The following is an 11,481-nucleotide window of genomic DNA, read 5'->3' on the forward strand; positions in this document are numbered from 1 at the left end:
GTTGTAGACTTGCTCACTGAGCTGACGTGTTTAGTTGCAGATGTTTCGTCACCCTGCTAGGTAACATTATCAGTGCGCCTCCAGTGATGCACTGTTGTTCTATCCTGCCTGTTATTTATATGCCTTAGACCGACCATTTACAGACACTGAGAAGACCGTCCTACTATGCGGACTGAATTATAACTACAGAGACGCCAAAAAAACAAACTGACTTCCTGGCTGCACTAGAATCAACACTAAAGAACAACGGACTCAAGGAGGAAATACAACTGACCATCAGACAGACGACAGTTCCTGCACTGAGCAGAAAAGGTAAGTGGAACACGTTCAACACAGAAGAGGAGGAAGACTCAAGAAAGACAGAAACATTGTAATCTTACCGGCGGACAAAGGATGCATGACAGTAATCTTTAATAGAGCACAATATTTCGAGAAAGCTCATGCACTACAAACAGATAATGGCACCTACCAACAGATGGCGATAGACCCAATACCACATTTAGAGAACCACATCAAAACAACCCTGAAGAAATTACAAACTCAGGAGATATCAGCAAGAATCCTACCAAAAAAATGAAACCAGAGGGATCCAAAACACCCCACTTCTATGGACTACCTAAGGTAGACAAGCCAGGGGCCCCCTCAGACTCATTGTCTCACTAACAGGCATGCCAGCATACAGACTAGCCAAAGAACTACAACGGAAACTGAAATACCTAGTTGAGAATACTACCTACTCCATCCACTCTTCCCAAGAATTCCTCATCATCAAGGATACCAGAATACAAGAGGACGAGATAATGATATCCTTCAACGTAACACCATTATTTACATCCATAAACATCAACAGAGCCAAAGAGACAATTGCCACACGGCTGGAAGAATCAGGAAGGCAGGCACCCCATGACACCAACAACATCAACAAGGACAGCACCCTGAAACTGCTGAATCTGTGCCTCACAACCCACTTCACCCTCAATGACTATACATTCAAACAAATCAATGGAACACCAAAGGGATCCCCAATATCAGGACTGGTAACAGAAGCGGAAATGCAAAGATTAGAACGAACAGAGCTCCCCACTATACAACCCAAACTCTGGGTCCACTATGTAGATGACATCTTTGTGATTATCAAACGTACAAGACTAGAAGAAACCCACAGACACATAAACATCATCCTCACCGGAATAAAATTCACAAAAAGAAGAGAACAGTAATCGATTATCCTTCCTAGACATAATGGTAGAATGTAGGAACAACGAGGAACTGCAGACTAGTGTATACACAAAGACTAGGGGAGTAAATGGCCTAGTGGTATCATTGCTGGACTGTTAATCCAGAGACCAGAGAACATTCTGGGGACCCGGTTCGAATCTCGCCACAGCAGATGGTGGAATTTGAAATCAATAAGTATCTGGAATTAAGAATCTAATGATGACCGTGAAACCATTGTCAGAAAAACCCATCTGGGTCATTAACGTCCTTTAAGGAAGGAAACGGTCATCCTTATCTGGTCTGGTACATGTGACTCCAGACCCAAAGCAACGTGGTTGACTCTTAACTGTCTCCTGGGCAATTAGGGATGAGCAATAAATGCTGCCTAGCCAGCGATGCCCCCATCCCATGAATGAATAAAACAAAACACACGGACCAGATACTTTAGTACTCCAGCAACCACCCCAACACCCATAAATGAAGCTGCATCAGGACATTATTTAAACAGGCCACAACACACTGCAGCAATCCAGAATAGTGCAAAGCAGAACAGGAGCACTTACAGAGAGTTTTCAAAAGGAATGGACACCCAAAAAGCACAATCCGCCATTATCTCCCCAACAGATCACAACAAGATGACACAACATGGCCAGACACACTAGTCACTCTACTGTACATCAGAAACATATCAGAGATGACCACCAGACTACTCAGACACCTAGGTATCAGGGTAGCCCACAAATCAACAACCACCTTGCGACAGCTACCGATAAACATAAAGCACCCCATACCCACAACCAAAACGTAATAGACAAAATACCATGCAAGGACTGTGAGAAACATTACATAGGCCAAACTGGAAGAAAACTGACAATAAGGATACACAAACACCAACTAGCCACCTAGAGACATGACCAATTCTCACTGGTCTCAATAACACAGACAAAGAAGGACACGAATTCAACTGGGACAACACATCCATAATAGCACGAGCCAAACAGAGACATGCCAGGGAATCCCTGGAGACTGAGCATTCAAACCGGAACTTCATTAACGAACACACTGAACACCCCGATATGCAAACCATTGAAAAACAGAACCAAAAGTAATGCCAACCACCACAGCAAACGAGGCATATAAATAACAAACTGGACAGAATACCAACGCTTCACTGGAGACGAACTGACGATGTTACCTAGCAGGGTGACGTAACATCTGTAACCAAATACACCGGTTTGGCGAGCAAGTCTATAACCTCATCCAAAACCCCAGCTACAAATCTTCTCAAAAAATTTAACTAGAATACACTCATTCTTCATGTCATTGTCTTATTTATTGTTTGAAAGCAAACATTTTAACAGAACTGCACATATCAGATAAAAGTAGTCAAATCTATTCTAGAAGCTGAACTTCTGTGAATTGACCCATCTCTGAACAAATCTACACAACTTACGAAGAATAAAATGTGTAAGGATTATAGGTGGTATTTCTCTCTTTACCTCAAATCATACCATGTATTCACTGAGATGGAAGAAAACATTGCTCTGCAAACAAGGAAGATAACAATCAACCGGAATGAACTCACCTCAGCTGGTGGCTCCTGGTCATTTCTCCAAGATGCATCAGAACCTTTTTCTCTGTTTAAAAGGAAAGTTTACATTTTTAAAAAGAGCTGCATTTTAAAATGTTTGAGTGTTACTAAAATAAATTCTAACCCAATTTGCACCCTATCCCAAAATTAAAGGTGAAAGTAAGAGAAAGATTTTACTGGGAATTGTCAGCATGCACAATTGTCTGTTATAAAAATGGTTGAGGCAAAAGTCTGCAAATACTTTTAAAGGGAAACCAGACAAGTGTTTGAAAGAAGGGAACAGCTCAGGACAAAATAAAAAGAGGTACAGCGTACCAGAAAGACCTGGTTCTATGACGGCCCTATTCAGAATTAAACTCTTTCAAAGACATATTAAACGCATTAATTCTAAACCAGATACATCATAAATTATGAAGCATATTGCAACTGCAACTTTGCTTTGAAGAAATAAATTGCTTGTTAAGTCACCATAGTCCCATAGGGTTACTCTCTTATCAGAGCGAGATGACTGGTGTTGGTTTAACTGCAACAATAACCATGTATCAGGTGAGAAGTGGTGTTGGAAAGGAAAGTCCTTCATGGTAACCTCAGCCAATGTGGGAATTGAATCCATGCTGTTAACATCATTCCACATCACATATAAGTCATCCAACCAACTGAAGTAACCAATCTTGTAATGAGTATATAATTGAGGTATGGTAATCATAGAATCCCTAGTGTGGAAACAGGCCCTTCGGCCCAAAAATTCCACACCGACACTCCGAGCACCCCACCCAGACCCATACCCCTGTAATCCACCTAATCTACACATCCCTGAACACTACGGGCAATCCACTTAGCCTGCGCGCATCTTTGGACTGTGGGAGGAAACCCATGCAGCTACAGGAAGAATGTGCAAACTCCACGCAGACAGTTGCCACAGAGTGGAATCGAGCCTGGATCCTTGGCGCTGTGAGGCAGCAGTGTTAACCACTGAGCAATTGTGCCGCCCGATATTATCTGGGTCTCTGGATTAATAGTCTAATACCACTAGGCCAACCCCTACCCGGATCTTTGCTGATAGTAAAAATGTTTTGGAGAAAATTCCAAGTTGTGTTTGCATTAAGCACACTTTTATTATGCAGATTTATATTAAAAAAGAAAGGCTATAAATTCAACAGAAAAACAAGACTTATACAGATACTTTATTTCTAAGCAAATTGCACCAATCGTAAAATATAGGACAGAATATTCTGCTGCAGGACAAGCAGGTTTGTGAAACTCTAAACAAAAAAAAAAGTTGCTGGATAAGCTTGGCAGGTCTGGCAGCATCTGTGGAGACAAAGCAGAGTTACTGTTTCAGTTCCAGTGATCCTTCTTTAGAACTCAGTTGCTGCCAGACCTGCTGAGATTTTACAGCAATTTCTGCTTTTGTTGCTGTTGCTTATGAAATTCTTTACTGTATGGTATTACTTCACAAAGATGATGGGAAAAACCACCAATTTTACTTACAATAACAGTGGTTATAATCAACGTGAATGACACAAAAGTCGGTGGAGCAGCAAGTTGGAAAGGGGATTCAAATAGTTTAGACAGATATTGATAGGTTAAGTAAGTTGGCAAAATGATGGCAATTGGAGTATAATGTGGGAAAATGTGAAGTTGTTCATTTTAGAAGGGAGAACAAAGACCATAGAATTATTTAAATTGAGAAAAACTGCAGAAAGCTGCAACACCAAGGGACTCGGGGTTGCTTGTGCATGAAACACAAAAAGCTATCACACAGGCGCAGCAGGTAATCAGGAAGGCTGTGGAATGCTTGCCTTTATTTCACATATAAGAGTAGGGAAGTCTGATTGCAACTGTACAAGATGCTGATGACACTACATCTGGAGCAATGTATAGTTTAGCTCCCTTATTTAAGGAAAGATATTGTTCTACTGGAGGCAGTTCAGAGAATGTCACTAGAATGATTGCTGGTATTGGTCTTATGAGCGAAGGTTAAACAGGTTGGGACTCTACTCACTGCCTTTTAGAAGAACGAGAGGTGATCTCATTGAAACATAGAATTCTTAACAGGTTTGACAAGGCAAATGCTGAGACAGTGTTTTCCCTCATGGGTAAGTCCAGGACCAGAGGGCATAGTTTCAGAAATAAAGAGGTACTAATTTAAGACTGAGATGAGAAAAAAAAATTCTTTTCTCACAGTGTTGAGATTCTTTGGAACTCCTTGCCACAGACAGTCAGAGTCATGAGGAAATGGAAACAGACCTTTTGGTCCAACTAGTCCACGCCAACCACACCAATGTAATTAGTCCCATTTGCCTGCGTTTGGCTTACATCCCTCCAAACCTTTCCTATTCACGTACTTATCCAAACGTCTTTTAAATGTTGGGACTGTATCCGCATTCACCACTTCCTCAGGCAGTTCATTCCACATGTGATTCATTTGTGTATATTTAAGGTTGAGGTAGATAGATTCTTGATCACTAGGTCAATCAAGGGTTACAGGGAAAAGGCAGGAAAGTGGATGCAAGGAATATTGGATCAGGTATGATCCTACTGAATGGCACAGCAGGTTTGAGAAGCTGAACGACTCACTCCTGCTCTTTTTTCTAACAGACTGATGGACTTATGTAAAAAAAAACATGACAAGTGAAGACAAATGTAGGGCACTTACCGTCTGAAACGAGAGAACTGATAATGAAAAACAAGAAAATGGTAGAGCAATTAAATAAACAACTTCCGAGAAGTGCTAGGGAAGCAAGGATCTTTCAGGAAGGAAAAGAAAAGAAAATTAGTACTAGTAAAATGAAATGTGCTGGAAAAATGAATAAAACTGAAAGTTTATAAATCCCTAGGGCCTGATAACCAACATCCCAGGGTACGAAGGGAGGTAAACCATGGAAATAGTGGATCCTTTGGTTGCTGTCTTCCATAATTTTGTACATCCTGGCAGATTGGATGGTGGGAAATGTAATCCTACTGTTCAAAAAGGGACGGAGAAAAATAAGCAATTACAAGACCAGTTCGTGTAATATTTGAAAAAGAGAAAATGCTAGATTCTATTATAAAGGATGCGATAACAGGACACAAAAATACCAATGGTAATACACTAAATCAACATGGACTTATGAAAGGGAAATTATATTTGCCACACATATTGGAGCTTTGTTGAGAATTTTTTGAGGTGGAATAGCCAAGGGAGAACCAGCATATGTGGTCATATGAGACTGGTGGTAATATACTGGCATGGACGGAGAATTGTTTAGCATACAAAAAACAATATTAATAAATCGATTGTTCTTGGTGAAGACAGTGGTGACAAGTGGGCTACTGTGGAAATCAGTGCTTGGGCCCCAATTATTCAAAATATTTCTAAATTTGCTGATAACACAAAGCTAAGTGGGACTGACCATAATGAAGAGGGTGTAGAGAGGTTTAAGACAATTCAGACAAATGCAGTGAGTGGACAAATACATGGCAGATGTAGTATAATGTGAATAAACGTGAAGTTATCCACTTTGGTATGAAAAACAGAATGGCAGGATATTACTGAAATGATGACAGAAAGGGAAAGATTAGTGGACAAATGGACATTGATGCTCTTATACACCAATCACTGAAAACTAGCATGCGGTTCAAAAGGCAAATGGTATATTTACTTTGATTGCGAGAGAATTTGAGTACAGCAAGGAAGTCTTAGTGGTACAGAACCTTGGTCTGACCACAATTGGAGCAGTGTGTGCAGCTTTGGTCTCCTTCTCAAAGGAAAGATATAATTACCAAAGAGGGAATGCAGGAAAGGTTCATTGGACTGATTCCTGGGATGATAGGATTGTCATGTAGAGAGATCAGGATGACTGGACTTTTGATCACCGTAATTCAGAAGGACAAAGAATCTAATGAACTGTATAAAACAGGGCTGCACAGACTGAGCGCAAGAATGATACTTCCCTAGTTGGACTGTCTAGAACAAGTGATCATTGACTCAGATTAAGCAGTAGGGCATTTTTGACTGAGATGAGGAGAAATTTCTTCCAGAAGAGGAGGATAAATCTGTGGAATTCTCTACCATAGAAGATTGTGGAAGCAAAGTCACTAAATAAATTTAATAAAGATATTGATAGATTTCTAGAAGCTAAAGGTGTCAAAGGTATGGGAAGACAGTGGAAGTATTGTGTTGAGATACAGGATCAGCCATGATCATTTTGAATGGTTGTGTGGGCTTGATGATCCGTCAGGCCTATATCTGCACTTATTTTTCTGTTACTATGCTCCTTGGTGGTTTCACCATCTTTCTGGGCCATCTATTTTAATACATTTATCATCTGATGCTCATTCAGTCTGGCATATTACTGTGTCTTAAATGGATAGCCTTAGGTTTCAAAGTCATCATCCTACACCCTGCCTGAAACTCAAATCACAAAAACGTCCTTCTACCTTCATTAATACATCCACAAAAAGGATATGAACTGAGGAAGGGTCACTTGACCCAAAACATTAACTCTGATTTCTCTGCACTGATGCTGCCAGACCTGCTGAGCTTTTTCAGCAATTTCTGTTTTTGTTTCTGATTGACAGCATCTGCAGCTCTTTCAGTTTTATTATGAACTCAGTGCAAGGCAGTTCCCATAAATTCCACAAACACTTCAGGATTTTCAAAGAAGATATTGAGAGTTTTATACCCATTGGCTTGACCCCCCCGCCCAGCATCTGTCCGAGTTGAACATATTGTAATTATCTCTCGGAATTTATCTGCAGGAATGAACTGGTGACATCAGGAATGCTAGTATGAGAGCAATGTATCACAGGAGTTTTGAATTTACTAGAAGAAAAATAATCCACTAACTGAACTTTGTGCTCCAACTGAACAAAAGTCACAATGAGGCATTACAAGAGTGTTCAATGATGCAATTTGTCAATTATGAGCTTAAAACTTCTCCTAGCATCATGTATAAGTGCTCAGCAATTTCAGACTGCACTGTAAACACAAATGGGGAATATAGATCATGAGCAATTTACATTCATGAGCATCATTTGGCTGAGTGTGAGGAGATAAGTACATATGAAAGAACACTGCTACCTTTAAGTATAAAGCCCCAGAAGCAGATTAGAGAAAAAACACACTTGGAAACTGGTCAACAGATCAGTAGAAATATCTTCGAGGAAAACATGGGTTTGTTGTCCAAGCTTTAGGGGATTATAAACAACAAGCAAATGATCTGATCTAATGGCAAAAAACAGAAATCAACCATCCAATATTTTTGACGTACACCTATCACGATTGACATTTTAGAAAGAATTCATGAGATAGTGAGTTAATGATTTGAATGAGGGAACAAAATGTAACAACTCAAAGTTTGCAGATGATACCAAGTTGGGTGGGAGGGTGAACTGTGACAAGGATGTAGAGATCCTTCAGCATGATCTAGGCAGATTGGGTGAGAGTGGGCAAATCAATGGCAGATGCAGTGCAATGCACTTGGATAAGTGTGAGGTTATTCACTTTGGAAGCAGAAACAAGAAGGCAGATTACTCCCTGAATGGCTGTAAATTGGGACAGGGGAGTGTACAGCGTGACCTGGGTGTACTTGTGTACCTGTTGCTCAAGGTAAGCATGGAGGTGCAGCAGGCGGTAAAGAAGGCAAATGGTATGTTGGCCTTTATTGCAAGAGGTTTCGAGTACAGGAGCAGGAATGTGTTGTTGCAGTTACACAGGGCCTTGGTGAGGCCACACCTAGAATACTGTGGGCAGTTTTGGTCTCTTTTTCTGAGGAAGGATGCTCTTGCTCTCAAAGGAGTGCAGCGAAAGTTTATCAGGCTGATTCTGGGGATGGTGAGACTGACGTATGAGGAGAGATTGACTAGGTTAGGATTGTTTTCGCTGAAGCTCAGACAAATGAGGGGGGATCTCATAGAAACTTTTAAAATTCTAACAGGACTAGACAGGGGAGATGCAGGAAGTATGCCCCCAGTGGTGGGTTATGTCCAGGACCAGAGTTACAGTCTCAGGATTCAGGATAGACCATTGAGGATGGAGTGGTGAGCCTGTGGAATTCATTACCACAGGAAGTGGTTGATGCCAGAACATTGAATGTATTCAAGAGGTGGCTAGCAGTTGGGGCGAATGGGATAAAAGGTTATGGGGAGAAAGCAGGATTAAGCTATTGAGTTGTATGATCTGACAAGAACGTGATGAATGGCAAAGCAGGCTCAAAGGGCCGAACGGCCTCCCCCTGCTCCTATCTTCTATGCTTCTAGGAGTCTTACATAGACGGTAGGAGCATAGTCTCCGAGATTACTTTGTAATGATTCCACCTCAGGCAAATGGAACAAAGTCAGACATAAAGCAACTGATGACAGGAGGTGGCAGAAAGAGCAGTCAGGCAGCCAAATCAAACAGACAATCAAAGAATTGTAAATAGCCACCGTCTGAGAACCTGCAGCACCATCAGGCAATCAAATTAAGTCAGAAAGAATTATGCTGAAAATTTTACACCATGTACAAGGCCATTAACAAAGTAAACTTAACTGCATAATATTTAATCTCATGCCTCTCAGCACTGTGTGAGAGATGCATCCATTCTAGCAACATTGAAAACTGCATACTCTTGAATAGCTGAGAAGTTAGTGAAAAAAGGTGCTCACATATGATTCTTGGCATAGCTTAAAGAAGAAAATAAACTGAAAGAACCATTATACAAATCTATAAGAGCAGATGATAAGTACATTTCTAGTTTAGTGAATAACAATGTTTTAACATATGACAGTGTTATTTGTTGTCAATTTCAAAGATATTTTGAAATAGATAATACAGACAAAACTTCCTAAACTTTGGGTCATGATTGACAAACTTGTAATGGCAGTCATAACAAACAACAGAGCATGAAAGAATAGATGCAGAAATGCTAATCAACAGTGCCAGACTCTCACATTCAGTACCCTGTCAATGGGATGGTCAGTATCTAAAGACCATAAAATCACAAGAAAGAGGAACAGGAATACGTCATTCAGCCTCTTGAGTTTGTTCCACCATTCAATAAGATCATGGTGGATCTAAAGGAGCATATCTAGTGCCCACTGACTGGCTGCCAAGCTAGTGATTACTATTAATCTGAACAAAAATCACTGGCCGAGCAGGATGTGCCAGAATCTCCAGGCAGAGAAGGCCCTTCTTTCTTTCATCACCGCCCACTGAAATCAAGCTACTGAACTGAACCTGATTAATAATGGCCACAATTTCACTCACCAGTCTTAATCTTACTCCCCGGTTCAGAGCAGCTAATGATGGCTCCTTCCCTCCACTTGACACCTGCACCCAACATGCTTGATTGTAACTCTTGCTCCTTTATTCATTCATCGCTGGCTAGACAGCATTTATTGCCCAGAGGGCAGTTAAGTGTCAACAACATCGCAGTGGGTCTGGAGTCACATGTAGGCCAGACCAGGTAAGGATGGCAGTTTCCTTCCCTAAAGGACATTAGTGAACCAGATGGGTTTTTCCAACAATCGACAGTGGATTCATGGTCATCATTACATTCTTAATTCCAGATATTTTACTGAATTCAAATCCACCATCTGCCATGGCGGGATTCGATCCTGGTTCCCCAGAATGTTATCTGGGTCTCTGGATTAACAGTCCAGCGATAATACCACTAGGCCATCTTCTCCCCACCTCTGATCTCGAAGGCTCGGTAACCAATCTGAGGAGACGAGAGAGAGAGAGCGCAAGAACAAGGGAGAGAGAGCACGAGGACGAGAGAGAGAGATAGAGAGGACAAGAGAGAGAGAGGGAGAGGGAGGACGAGAGAGAGAGAGAGAAAGAGAGAAAGAACATGGAACATGGGACAGTACAGGGCCTTCGGCCCACGATGTTGTGCCGAACATCTACCCTAAACCTAAGGTCTATCGAACCTCCACCCCCACCTTATACTATCATTCATATGCTTGTCTAATTGCCGCTTAAATGCCCCTAATGAGGCCGACTCCACTACCCTCTCTGGCAATGCATTCCACGCCCCTATCACTCTCTGAGTAAAGAACCTACCTCTGACGTCTCCCCTATATCTACCTCCACTCACTTTAAAACTATGCCCCCTCCACCCTAGGAAAAAGTCTCTGACTGTCCACTCGATCTATACCTCTGATCATTTTGTACACCTCGGTCAAGTCACCTCTCATCCTTCGTCATTCTAAAGAGAAAAGCCCTAGCTCTCTCAACCTTTCCTCGTAAGATCTTCCCTCCATTCCAGGCAACATCTTGGTAAATCTCCTCTGCACGTTTTCCAATGCTTCCACATCTTTCCTGTAATGAGGCGACCAGAACTGGACACAATACTCCAGATGTGGCCGAACTAGGGTTATGTATAGCTGGAGCATAACTTCACGGCTCTTGAACTCAATCCCTCTATTAATGAAAGCTAACACACCATACACCTTCTTAACAACTCTATCCACCAAGGTGGCAGCTTTCAGGGAACCGTGGACATGAACCCCAAGATCCCTCTGCTCCTCCACACTGCCAAGTATCTGTCCCTTAACCCTGTATTCTGCTTTCAAGTTTGTCCTTCCAAAGTGAATCACCTCACACTTTTCAGGGTTAAACGCCATCTGCCACTTCTCAGCCCAGCTCTGCATCCTATCAATGTCTCTTTGTAACCTAGAACAGCCCTCCGCACTATCCACAACTC

General features: G+C 41.6%; 1 protein-coding gene across 2 annotated transcripts in view; it reads right to left on the reverse strand.

The window, feature by feature from the left end:
• naf1 (nuclear assembly factor 1 homolog (S. cerevisiae)) overlaps window positions 1-11,481 on the reverse strand; it is a 243,195-nt gene that overhangs the window by 19,527 nt on the left and 212,187 nt on the right. For both annotated transcript variants that reach the window (XM_048620095.1, XM_048620159.1), the window contains exon 7: window positions 2,804-2,855. In XM_048620095.1, the coding sequence (XP_048476052.1) occupies window positions 2,804-2,855 (52 nt within the window). The remainder of the gene's footprint in view (window positions 1-2,803; window positions 2,856-11,481) is intronic.

This window comes from Rhincodon typus, chromosome 1 (assembly GCF_021869965.1).
Source record: "Rhincodon typus isolate 14 chromosome 1, sRhiTyp1.1, whole genome shotgun sequence".
Lineage (NCBI taxonomy): Eukaryota > Metazoa > Chordata > Chondrichthyes > Orectolobiformes > Rhincodontidae > Rhincodon > Rhincodon typus.